At 34.5% G+C, this 13,929-nt stretch overlaps 2 protein-coding genes across 3 annotated transcripts; both read left to right on the top strand.

Moving 5' to 3' along the window:
* Nucleotides 1–2,771: 2,771 nt before the first annotated feature.
* Nucleotides 2,772–3,744, top strand: LOC128547546 (dynein light chain 2, cytoplasmic-like). The gene is made up of 2 exons (XM_053520527.1): nucleotides 2,772–2,821; nucleotides 3,468–3,744. Exons 1-2 carry the CDS (start codon nucleotides 2,772–2,774, stop codon nucleotides 3,742–3,744), a joined length of 327 nt encoding a protein of 108 aa, XP_053376502.1.
* A 3,576-nt stretch (nucleotides 3,745–7,320) lies between these two features.
* Nucleotides 7,321–12,924, top strand: LOC123533746 (dynein light chain 1, cytoplasmic-like). Of its 2 annotated transcripts, none has more exons than XM_053519754.1 (2): nucleotides 7,321–7,461; nucleotides 12,145–12,924. In XM_053519754.1, exon 2 carries the CDS (start codon nucleotides 12,152–12,154, stop codon nucleotides 12,422–12,424), a length of 273 nt encoding a protein of 90 aa, XP_053375729.1. In that variant the 5' UTR covers nucleotides 7,321–7,461; nucleotides 12,145–12,151; the 3' UTR covers nucleotides 12,425–12,924. The 2 variants fall into 2 exon arrangements, with proteins under 2 accessions (XP_053375729.1, XP_053375728.1); XM_053519753.1 differs by lacking the exon at nucleotides 7,321–7,461 and adding an exon at nucleotides 10,286–10,443.
* Nucleotides 12,925–13,929: the final 1,005 nt, after the last annotated feature.

The raw sequence follows: 13,929 nt of genomic DNA, 5'->3' as shown, positions 1-13,929 counted from the left end.
ATTTTTTTTTGTTGGGTTTAACGTCACACAGTTATATTTCATATGGCGACTTCCCGGCTTTGATGGTGGAGGAAAACCCTCCGTGCATTATTTCATCACGAGTGGGCACCTGGGTAGAACCACCGACCTTCCGTAAGCCAGCTGGATGTCTTCTTCACATGATGAATTCAACGCCCCGAGTGAGGCTCGGACCCATGTGATTATTAACGAACACTTCTGAACGAATTTAACCCTCGTATATTTATGTTCTTTCCCTTGCATGTAAACTACAAAATGTAATATTAGACACAACAAAAAAAAAAGCGATAAGTTGAGAAGAATCGTTAAGGCAATTTGGGTAATTCAATTACAGAATCTCTGCTTTGGAATCACTGATCTACTGTATGCTTCCAGCAGTTGACGTTAATTAATGAAAGTGTGAGCATTACAGTAATATCACAGTGCTATAGACGGATAGCCACAGCACTTCAGTAAGGAGAAAGGAAATACATCGTGTAATTGCAAACTGATTTTAATACGGGTAAGAAATGCTTTATATTGAACTCAAATTTAGATAGCGATATGATTATTTAATGCTGTAAGTGGCAACGTTTTTTCCTCACAAATAGTTCTTCTTTAGAATCGAAGAGCAATATTTGTTTAGCTTTCCTGCTGTAGAAGTATGAATTTAAAAGCATTACTTATCACTAAGTTTTCATATTTAATAGTAAGACATTTCAAAATTCGCTATGTGATTTCTTCCAATAACAATTTCGAATTAAAATGTTTAATGATATCAATACTAAAATACCTTTTGCTTTTACGCGTTGAACATGCAGTTAAATATTTTAAATTGTACGCGTTGAACAAATCTTTGACGGCACATGGTGTCAATGCACTTTTGATAATTGCATCACTCAGAATGACTATTCATGTTGGAAAGTCTTTGATTGCAATGAATTTTTAATCATTTATTTATTTATATTGACCTAACCTGGGTGATGATTTTACTGTCACATTTTTATGGTATAAATTTACAGTATAAGTGAAAGACCTTGTAGAGTAGCATGTTTTTACACATGCATATATTACTTTGACTGGCGTAACTTCATCAATATAAGATTTGTGTTTAGCCTTAATTATCATATATGGCTATTTTAGCATTTTTGTATGTCACAATAATATTATAAGAGCGAGGTTAAATATATAAGTAAAGATACGTCAATACACACAAAAGTTGCAGTATTTGTATGCTTGCAAATCAGTATGTATATATGAAACAAATTTCGAAATTTTGGAAGTTGCAGAAGGAAAGATTGACGGTCATGTTTTACTAAGTTTCTTAATGCAAAGACGAATAAGTTTAAGTTTGCTGCGCTCACCTTAATGGTTCAACAATCATTTTGAAATTAAAATAAATACTTAGAGAAATATCATGTATGTTGTAGATTTACTCTATAACGAGGGGAACAGACAGTTAAGTGAGGAGAAATTAAAACAATATATACCAATTAATAGAAAAATATATCTAGTCAAAATGCATAAGTAAAAAAAAGACAGATCATGTATTTGAATCTATATTTAAAGATGTTGAATAATGCCATATATTTATGATACAATCCAAGATAGGACCACATTAATGGGAATATCAATTTAATTTCCGGGTAAACAATAATTATACTTGCTACAAACTCATATGAGCCGCATTATGTAAAAAAAAAAAAAACCAACATAGTGCGTTTGCGACCAGAATGGATCTACACCAGCCTGAACATTCGCGCAGTCTGGTCAGAATCCATGCTGTTCGCTAATGGTTTCTCTAATTGCAGTAAGCTTGGAAAGCGAACAGCATGGATCCTGACCAGACTGCGCGGATGCGCATGCTGGTCCGGATCTATGCTGGTTGCAAATGCACTATGTTGGTTTTTCATGGTGAGGCTCAAATATTCACATTCACTGTATTTTTGTATAGAAAGAAAACGCGTTTATTTTTGTATTTCACACCATTTGTGCAATAATGAAGGGTAGTTTTTTCCACGAGACAGCACGCGCGATCTAACGCCATTCGCAAAAACGTTAACAAAATGGCGTCTCTCGATAAAAAATCTTTCAAAATCAGACATCAAAAATTCAAAAAGAATATCGAATTTCAGTGAAATCTAATTTTTCTGATGGCAAAGATCAAAACTGAATCGACACGACTGCATGATCCTTTAATGATTTAAATAAAAATCAGGAACGAAATTTCTGTCGGAAGGCAAATTACTATTTAACATAAGTGGGTCTTTTTGGCTGTTCCAATTAGATGACTTATTTTGATTTTCTGATGATACTTATAGAAAGCAAACAACTTATTTTGTAGCTAGCTTCAGTAAAAATGTAAAGACTGAATGGTATGTTTGTGCGTAGACGGGTATTAGCCTCTTTGGGAATTCTTGTAATCGTAATTCATGGATTTTGCAAGAAATACCAATAAGGTTTACATCCGTCTTAACGAACAAGATGACAGCTTATAATTCTAGCTTAAGCCGCAGCTAGGAGACATGAGAGGTGCTGCGCATTTCATTATCTTTCATGAACAGACTCGCTCCAACCATATCTGTTATTACTTTGCTTGGTTGCGTTCTTTTCTTCAAAATAGTTTTCTTATAGATTTTACTATCTATCACAACAGCAATCTTTAAGTGCCGTGTGACGACTGTATAAATTCTCCCCAGTAGGATTCAGCGTTGTTAGATCCTCTGATCCTTTGAATCGTGGAGTCCATCACAATTCCAGTGCTAGGGAACGAAATGGCTGTTCCACATTTCCGAAATGTTACAACAGCAGTCGTGTGGTGGCTGTAAAAGCCTTCTGGTACTTCTAATAAATGTTGGGAGTGTTAAGGGGCTTTAAGTTGTCACAAATATTTTACCTCTCAAAAAATAGACTCAGTCTAATCGAATCTACAATTATTTTGCTTGCTCGCGTTATATCTACTGCCCTTTTATCGGATGCGGCTCTGTCACTCTGTCCGGAAGTTAAAGCAGAAAATCGACAGTAAGAAAGCAAATACTTCACACAGAAAATGTCCCTTTAACTGAACACACACTTGTACCATTCCCTGCTAAAAAGGACATACGCCGAGGATTGTTATACGCTAAGCACTGGTCCAACCGGTCTTAGATAAATGTTCAACAACAACATCAAAAGGAGTAAATGTCTGTACATTGTGCGGATACATGTGGATCATGATTATTTTTCACATTTAACTTTTAAACTGTAAATTCTATTAAGGCTGGTAGCTCTTCGCCGGATCACAAAAACACATGCATATTTTGGAGGCATGGGTGATAATATTGATAATTTTATAGTGGCAATTACACTGATAGGTTTTCCTCATTAATTAGAACCGAAAGACAATACGATTAACTTAATGAAGTTCACACGCTGATCAGTTGGCATTTATCTATATAGAATGTAATACTGTATACATTTGTTTCCTTTAGGGTTGCTATGGGAGACAAGAAAGTGACCATGAAAAGTGTGGAGATGCCGGAGGAGATGCAGAAAGCGGCTATAGAATTTTCCATCCGGGCTATCGAAAAGTACAGAATGGAGAAGGACATTGCAGCCTGCATCAAGAATGAATTCGATAGAAAGTTTGAGCCAACATGGCACTGCGTTGTTGGCAAGAAGTTTGGAAGCCTTGTATCCCACGACCCTAACAAGTTCATATACTTTAACGTCGGGCAAACAGCTGTTCTTTTATTCAGGGTCGGATAAACGTGTTTAAACTGAGACGTATATATTTCTTAATTGTCCTCATATGGGCTCTATACGCAATAAGAAATTCACATTTTGGCGATATGATCTGTTACAAGAAACCTTCCTTTAATTTCAAAAAACGATCTCATACAAATATTCTTGTAGTATTGTAGTTTCATATAATTGTGTAATGATATAGAGGAAGATCTATTGCAGAGTTATACATATATAAAATCATTTCACTTGTATAAATAAACAATACAGTTTTCATATTCGTTAAGAACTGCACTGCATGTCTTTTATTCATTCTCTCATATTTCTAGTTCTTTACTATTACATGCTACTGCGGCATCTCTACAAACAGTGAAGCTATTTCTCCTTTTCAGTCTGTTAATATATTGTCAATACATCTTGTGAGATTATCGTCTTGCTTTTATCTCCTAACCACAAAGAAAATTAAATCGTCTGAAATTTACAAAGGTTATCAAAGGAAATGTGCCATTTGGCGCTTTTGTCCATACTCATTTTAATATCCTTAAAGTTATTTCTTTTCAAAACATTACATTCATATGGCTTTATTCAAGTCAGTCTATACTATGTTACGAAGTTTTTATGCCAATCAGTAAAACACGTATGCCCCAATGACTCAAATAATTCTTTTTCAATACATGATCCATGGCAATTTTCAACATGATGTACTTAACTGGATAGGGATAAATCAAAAGTAGATGCTACGGATACTTGAACACATTACAAACATACATGATACATGTTCAATGATCAATACTGTATTACATCAAAGGTTCAATAGTAATACATTGTAAATCATCTGCAAAGACAAAATTGTCTTATATAATACTTTATAATTCGGTTACTTGTCCACACATGCTTAAAACCTGTTCTTTTCTAGAACATTAAGTTTGCTGACAACTGGAATTGCTTTTAAAACGACACTCCAACCTAGCTAATAAATCTTGCAGCAAAACAATCACGTTTAATGACCTCCCGACCACTGTCACATCTTCTTACATGGTACTTTTCCTATGTCTATCTAAGAAGAACATAGTCTTAATTTTTTCAAGGAACTCCCCCTTCGTTTGAGATTTGTGCAGTAGGCCTATGGAGATGATGAATAGTTTATTGTTCCGTAACTTTGCAATTTTAGAGAAACAATATATTGGCTAGCGTCAGTTTTCTAAAATACTGACTTGGGGGTTATATAATGCGATATCCTTGATACCTCCAACACCGTACGTAGGTGTTGCCGCTGTAGGTCTCTTTTGGAACGAGTCTTCAATTCCACCGTTACCATGAACCAATGTTAGTAACAAATATTTGGTCATTAACTTAAGGAATTGTTATATCCAAGCTCGTTTACCGTTTCCTTTATACCCTTATATAAATATTTAGTCTTCAAAACCATACCTATTCATGCACTTATTTTCGCGCTTACAACTTATGACAACTATCAAAGAAAAAAGATTTAAAAGATATTTGGTAGTAAAATCAGTGAAATGCATGATTTTCGAACTTCTTGCGCATGCCCCTCAAACTGATTTTATTTTCAAATCGTTCAATTATAAGTTGTACGCCTCTCGTAGGTGAAAATGTTAGTTAACTACCTTTATTGGATACCTTTTATAACAGGACTGGTGTTAAAATATCTATATGGGCGTTAAATTGTAGTTATAATGCTATGTGGCATTTCAATGTCTAATGTTATACACCTGATACTGACATTTTTTTAAGTAAACACCGTGCATATAAACCGCGATGTTAGAAAATACTAAGCCATATGTATGTGAAACACACCAATAGATGCTGGATATTAAGATGCAGGCACGGACGTATACTATACGCCCGTATATATCTTTCACTTTCATCGCTTAATCGGACAGGTGTGTTGACTTACAAGATATAATTAAGGTAAGTAATTTGATATCTTCTTCTGATGTCTTAATTTAAGACGTAAAAAATGTAATAAAATCAAAATGTAACGGTACAAAAAATCTTGATCTACAGAAAAAGTAGCTTATTAATAAAACACATTTTTACAGCGTACGTAAATTATTATATATGTCGCTAAAACGAAGAGCAGTATAATTTGTTAGTGTTTTAAAATATCCTGTTTAGTTTTGCAGAGCCAATTTGAAGATAATTGACAATCTAGTTTATAAATAATTTTCAACACTTTGTCTCATGTATCTTGTGTGAAATGTTACACCTGTATTTTTTAGCAAAAAAACCCTTTGAATAAGTAAACACAGCAGCGTAGAATGATCACATTTCATGGTGTATATTTTATTCCCCTCACTATTTTTATTATATCATCAATGTGCGCTTTTTGACACAATGTTCAGGTTCTCTTTAAAAGGCGATATATTCCGAATACCTGATTTTATTTCATTCTAATATAGTACTAAAATGTGATGAATCCGCTTCGTGCTTTCAATTTTGATTAACACTCGACGGTGAATTTTGGAGAAAAGAAAATCAAATACGCAACTATAATCGCACATAGACTAGAAAAAGCTATTGCCCATAGACTGTTAGCTGCAACGTTACTGAGAACAGGCGTTGTCTTGCATGAGCACTTAAAATTATGACTTTTGTTACCATTATTCACCCTATGAGGATAACTTCTAATTATCTTGTCCTTTAATTTTGCAACAATAGTGTAGGTTTGTGCACAGTTAGCCGGTTAAAAAATCCCCAGGCGCTGTCCAAACTGTATTCTATGATCCTCGTGTTATACATGATTTATATTGTCTATAAACGTTTCTAAACATATACATCATGTATACAGTCAAATATACACTGTTGTGGGGTTTTGCTTACCGTACGGTAGTGGACTCGTAATAACAATCGGCAATTTCCGTGATATTACGTATTCTACGGGTGCGGTTTTAGGCATTCTCCGGTTTTACGGGAAGCCATGTTGCCGTTGAGCTACATTACGTCCGAATAAAGCCGAAATAGCAAAAAAGTATACGAAATGACACGGAGATTACCGATTTTATTACGGGGTCCACTTCCTTAATAGAAAAGAACTATGTTCTTTGAAAGTGGCTAGAACGTGGTTGTTCCTTTTGAGTATGTGTCCTTGTTTGTATTTAAGAGATTATTTTTTCAAACTTTTAACTTTGTGCAGAGTAACAAAATATACGCACACGTATTCCAGTGCAAGTAGTATATGATATGTACGTGCTTTTTAAAAATTGTAGCTTCGTTTCTCCGTAACAGAATAAAGACACTATAAATGTAATTAATGTGATATCTGAATATTTAAGTTTTAAATTGCCAGTATTAACAATAGTTGTACTGAAATACATTTTGTACAAACAAGCCAATCTTTATAACTTGCTAAACATTTTTCATTTTCGTACATCTGTGAATGCAGCTAAAACAGAGTATCTTTATTTGAGAAAACAATGAGTAAAATTATTTTACATAAACGGACCATTAATAAAAATATCTATTTAAAAGGTAAAGATGTCGCACGACAGAAAGGCCGTTATCAAGAATGCCGACATGACCGAGGACATGCAACAGGACGCTGTAGAGTGCACCATACAGGCTCTAGAGAAATACAACATTGAAAAGGATATTGCCGCCTACATCAAAAAGGAATTTGACAAAAAGCACAACCCTACGTGGCATTGTATTGTCGGCAGAAACTTCGGTAGCTACGTTACCCACGAGACCAAACATTTCATCTATTTTTATTTGGGACAGGTTGCCATTCTTCTCTTTAAATCTGGCTGAAAGAAAAAGAATCATAAGACATTCCAACTACTGATTTTGTATCAAGTATTTATTGCCTAAATGTCTTTCTTTTGACGTTCCGGAAAGTTGGAAAACATGCTTGTTTACTGACGCAGACTGATAATACCATACAGAATCAACTTGTGAGGTGCTTTAAAGACAAAATTGTATCATTAGTTACATGAAATTTCCGTTCTCTGCTATTTAATATCTTTTGTATTTATGCCTATATATATATATGTTCTGTGTATTTCTTATTTTTTTTTAAATATAAAAACGAATTATTACAGTCACGTGTCTCCTTACATGGAACTGCCATTTTATTTAGTTCTGATCCTTAGATTTAGATTTTTAGTTCTTTAATCTTTAGCCTGCTGCTGGCAGCAATTGATTCTGCTTTTGCGACCAGTGCAGACCAATATCAGCCTGAACATCCGTGCAGTCTGATCATGGTCTGCACTGTTCGCTATTCAGTCAGTAAATTTTCAGTGAACACCCCTTTGTATAATAAGTGATAAGTTCATTATAGAAAGTTAGCAGTGTAAGGTTTAAGATACAATGACAGTCGCCTTTATGAAGACACAAAAGTTTACGGACTGGTTGAGGTGTGTAGAGAGAAAACCGTTATAACAAGAAAAGACATGTGCTTGTCGCGAATGACTGGGCCTAATACGATATGTGTTTTTTTTTTTTCAAAACTAAAATTGCCATTTTTGATCAAAAATGGCGGACTAATCTTTTCAATCATATAATCATGCCGCAGTTGGAATATTCACACGTCTGTACAACCACGTCAGCTCAACACAGAAAGTATCCATCGGAAGTAAACTATTGAGTTAATAATATCACACAGTTCGTTGTAAAACAAGTTGCCATGATCTAGTGTACACGTACATAGATTCTATTCCAACATGAGAACTTTCAGCTGGCAAATTATCTATTTTTGATTTATTAGACATTAAAAGACACAACAAAATGTATTTGCAATATTAAAACAAAAACAAAACCATAAAAAAGAAAAGAATACACCATGCTAATCAGAATAAGGCGTTGACCTCTTACTACTACTGGAGAAACTGTATGAGGTATTTAGGTCATGCACCCGTATAGTAGTGGCAATAGGCAAATAACATTGTATGTGTTCTCTATATGCGGTTACGTCATTCTCTGTTTATACGGAAACAGCTACAGTTTTGTTCCAAGAATGCTGAACCCTTATCATGTTGGACACAACTGGTTCTGCCTTTGCGGCCAATGTAGATCATGATCAGCCTGCACATCCGTGCAGTCTGGTCATGATCTACACTGTTCGCCATTCAGTCACTATCTTTTTAGTAGGCACCCCTTTAAACAGTAAATGGTACTGTCCGAATTGAAAGATGGACAAGTTAATTATAAAAATTTAGCAGGATAAGGATTATTTGCCTATAACGAGAGTACGTAAGCAGAGTAATTATGGGTACTGTGAAAATACTTATAGTAATTAACCCTTACCCTGCTCAATTTCTATAATGAACTTGTCCATCTTTTAATTTAGACAGTACTATTAAGTGTTAAAATGGGGTGTTTAACAAAATGAAGCTGACTGAATGGCGAACAGTGCAGACCATGATCAGACTGCCCTGATGTGCAGACTGGTCATGGTCTGCACTGGTCGCAAATAGGCAGACTCACTTGCAGCCAGACGGCTAAAGGTTAATGATAGAAAGAAATCTTCGATGTTACCCTACTGAAAAATCCTGGGTATAAATATAAAATAATTATAGGTTATTAGCTTTGTATCGGGGAATATGCACGAGTTCTTCTGCGAAAATATTGCGCGACTTTAAGAGCGCAATATTCTTCCGCCGAAGAACGGGTGCATATTTCCCGATGCAAAGATAATAACCTTTTTATTACATACGAATCTACACGTATAAATATAATGTAAATATTATGAATTCGTTCAATAGCCTGCGTAGGATTGACAATACTGAACTAAATAAAAGAAATAGTGCAATAACGCACACTAAATTACGTCACGCACCCGATATGAAGTTCGGGCGTCATTGTACGGAAAATATTGACGTTTCCGGTACCAGTGTAACTAAACGGGGAATAGAAACGAGTATGTAAAAACTAACTTTATTGAATTTTAAATGCTATTAAACATTTAACGATTACCAGACAATGTCCCTTTACGAACCGAATAAACAGAGTTGTATGTTTTATAAATGCATGGACGCTTTAAGTTTACACGTTCATGAGATAAACCATATGGTACATCGTTTAAAAATCTTACTACGTACGAGTTTAATGTCGCTTTTTTGTGTTCAAATTATGTATCAAGATTTAACCTTGTTTATACATAAATAATTACAAACTAAGCTTGATCATTGTACTAATTAACTTTCTGTTAGCTTGTGGTCATTTTACACAACACCTGGTGACATATTTAGTGACAAATTGTGGCAACACTCCCATTCAGACGAGTAAATTCTTTAGTTGCGCACTTGTAACCCGGACATATAGCCTTTCAGTTCCAGCTAGCTTCAAGGAAGCATTGAGCCTTGAATCATTTCAAAACAACAGCTGATTTTCTTTTAAAAAGATTGCAAATTACTCTTAAAACTTTCTTTTATTACAAAAGCAAATAAACACAAAGTAGAACAAAATAATGACAGTATATTACATTTGGAAAATGTTGAAAAAATGTTAAAAATTTCCGAACTTTCAAATACTTATAGCCAGTTTATTTCTGCAGCTGGTAAATATCGTGTTCGATATTTTTCTACATTAACACCGCACAAATAACCCGCACTGATAGAAAATACTTATTTACAAAGATGCTGTAACCAATGGATAACATAAACTTCAATAACCTGAGTCATTCATTCAGCTATTTTGTAAAAGACGAAGATATTAACAAAACAAGTTTTGAGTTAAGGTGTGTGATAATCAGGATCTTAAAATGTAAGTAGTTTTACAATATTTGTATTTCATTTTCGATGTTTTAATGTGTATGTATAATCACTAAATAATATATATACATATATAAATTCATCTTCAGACCGAGCTTATCATCAGGCCGCCGGCTATCACGATTATAAATTGTTGATAAAAAAAAATACCGACAATTTTTGTATCAATGTTTTTGCTGCAGAATGATGCAATAGTCATATGAACTTATTGAAATCTAGCCAAACACATTGTCAAATCTAATAGGTCATCCACTTTTAGCGCAACTAAGTACAGTCTTAAAAAAATATATATATAAAAATAGAAAATGTTAATAATGTTGTCAAAAAATCTAATTCGCAAAAAAAAAGCAAGTATGCCATACAAACGCATGAACACGAGGTCAGTGATGCTTCTCGTATCAAAGTCTGCTCGAAATCAGACAAAAAGGTTTTAGGAGTACCTGTCAGCTGAGAAGATCAGTGTTAATGTGTATTTGATATAGGTGAACCATTTTGCTGTCACAGAAAACACCTACATTTTATTTCGTATGTGTAAATTAAGTGTACATATCGTCAAACAATCTAATTCCAAGTGAAATATGTAACGCTTATTGTAGACAGGTTATCTTTGTTTTTTTTAAAGTGATCAAGAAACAAACATTTTAGGTCTAAGTTAGCAAGCCTACTGAACTTCAATGTAATCGTAAAGCCTAAAAAAATATTGTTTTCGGTAACATGCTAAAAAAACTAAGGTAGGTAGGTCAGTAGATAGGTTGCACTTTATTTTATCAAGTGGGAATTTTCTGAAATTATTTTTGAGAATAAAAATGAATACATTGAAGGGACGGGGTTGGGGATGCAGTTTTTCAACTTTTTGTTAGTTTAAAAAAAAAAGAAAGAAAAAACTTGTCCAAGGCCATAGAAAAACATTTAGAGTCGGACCAAAAATTAAGGGTAGGTCGGGATACCGGAAACAAACAATTTTTAGGCCGAAAAATATTTTTCTTTTCTATCCTAAAATTGATGATGATATACAGTTCGCCCGTGGAATTACTCCATTTCGTTCAAATCTGGCCATTCTATATCACATATGGTTGTTACATCAACTATCTGTATTAAATCTAATGGGGTACAAGTTGACTACAGCAGTTTTAAGATATTGATTTCTCGCTTCGCTAACGCTCGCTCGTAATTAATATCTTAAAACTGCTGTATAAAACTTATAACCTATACATACTTTGCACATATTTGAGCGGTATAGAAACAGAAAAAAATAATGAGGGTTCTTTTTGTATTTTTGCACAAGTATGTCAAACGACAAATCGTTGAAACAGGTCAGCTCTGATTATTTCTTGTTACTAAAAGTTTACTCTCAGAATCTTGATAAAACAGAATGATTTGTACCTAGTCTGGTATCATTAAATGAAGAAACAAATTATTATTAACTTATAAAGACCAGTTCACATCGACTTTGTGTCTTAAACTTGTTGAGAATGCACTGCAAAAGACTATTTACATACATTGTTTGAAATACGGACATGCGTAGAGTAACTAAGTCTGATACTAACTTGAACGTAGCTTTATAAGTTAAATCCATTTTAACACTTGTAAACTGTAAAGGAATCAGGAGTAACGGCTGAGCATTTACCATAACATCGTTACATCTCCTGAAAGTGTAGTTCAGAGTTCTATCAAAGTTCATTGCACATTTCAGTGTGAGGATGTCTGATAAGGCTAAAGCTGTGATCAAGAATGCCGACATGTCGGAGGAGATGCAGCAGGATGCTGTAGATTGTGCTACACAAGCTCTTGAGAAATACAACATTGAAAAGGATATCGCTGCTTACATCAAGAAGGAATTCGACAAAAAATACAACCCAACCTGGCATTGCATTGTTGGAAGAAACTTTGGTAGCTATGTAACCCACGAGACCAAACATTTCATCTACTTCTACCTAGGACAAGTTGCTATTCTTCTCTTCAAATCGGGTTGAATAACAATACTAAAAAGACTTTGTAGCTACATCAGAGATAACGGAATTGTCAAATACACGCTTTAACAGTGGTTCGTACATTAACAAATGGAATGGGCTTTGAACCAGCTTGCACAACATGGGTTTGAACAAGACAAACTGTTTCTGAAATATTTAATACTTTTGTATTATTTACTAAGACTTACAGAATTGTCTTTTTTTTTTGAACTGTTGATAAAACGTCAACCCGTCTGATGATCTCATATAAATCTATTGTAAACTTCTTTGTTTGTAAAGTGTTTTTTTCCAACGTAATTATGTACTTACAGGTATAACCTTTTATCTTATCTTGTAATTCAGTAAGGTGCTATATAAGTGTTACTATAAATAGAGCAGCTGTGATTCTTGATGTGCTTGTACATAGGGATTCTATGTTCTAGGCGACTGTAATTGTTAATTTTGGGTTTCAATTTTGTTCTATTAATGCTTTATTTTGTTTAGATAAAAATGATTGAAATCTATGTTTGTGTTTTTTTTTAGTCTTAGATAGACTATATGAAAATATAGACAAGAACTATCAAATAAACTTATTTATTTAGTTGGGTTTTACGGCGCACCAACACAGTAAGCTGTCAAGGTTTAAGAATCTGTGTGTGCGCAAACATAACTGCGCGTTTCAGTTTGCCGAATTTACAAGAGATCTGATATATGCGCGAGATCCGAGATGTTATGTGCGTGATCTGACATCAGTTTGTAATTTTAACCGTTCGACAATGATTTTGAAGTAAACAGGTAATCTTATTTCGAAAAGAATTTAAGCATTATAACAAATACAATATTCAGAAACATCTGATCTTACTTTTGCAATATTTATCAGTTTTCATCAAAATACTTAAAAGTAACGTATTCATGGACAACGTTTCAGTCTATGAAAATGAGCTGGACAAACATTAATAATTGAGCCGTGCCATGAGATAACCAACATAGTGGCTTTGCGACTAGCATGGATCCAGACCAGCCTGCGCATCCGCACAGTCTGGTTAGGATCCATGCTGTTCGCTAACAGTTTCTCCAATTCCAAAAGGCTGTTAAAGCGAACAGCATGGATCCTGACCAGACTGCGCGGATGCGCAGGCTGGTCTGGATCCATGCTGGTCGCAAAGCCACTATGTTGGTTTTCTCATGGCACGGCTCAATTATGATACTTCTATACGGTTTTTACGGTGCACCAGCTCTTGACTAAAACGATTGGTTTCATATTCTAGTTATCGATTATGGAATTAAAACTTTTATATCTGATGAAATAGCAAAACCTCGAGTTCAGACCCTATAAGTCACCTCTTTCGATCATGCTCTGGTTCCTTCCATACATAAGTATTCCAGAACCTCGAGGGACCAACTATTGACAGCCCAATCATGGTTTCATCAGAAATCTAAGTTGCGTCAACGGTCATTGAACTGCTCACGGTACTGATAAGAAGGGAAATTACGCTGTTGTTCAAATATCTGAAAACTGTTAACAATTA

The sequence above is a fragment of the Mercenaria mercenaria genome, chromosome 12 (assembly GCF_021730395.1).
Source record: "Mercenaria mercenaria strain notata chromosome 12, MADL_Memer_1, whole genome shotgun sequence".
Lineage (NCBI taxonomy): Eukaryota > Metazoa > Mollusca > Bivalvia > Venerida > Veneridae > Mercenaria > Mercenaria mercenaria.
Note: the sequence above shows the minus strand (reverse complement) of the source record. Positions and strands in the feature narration are given on the sequence as shown.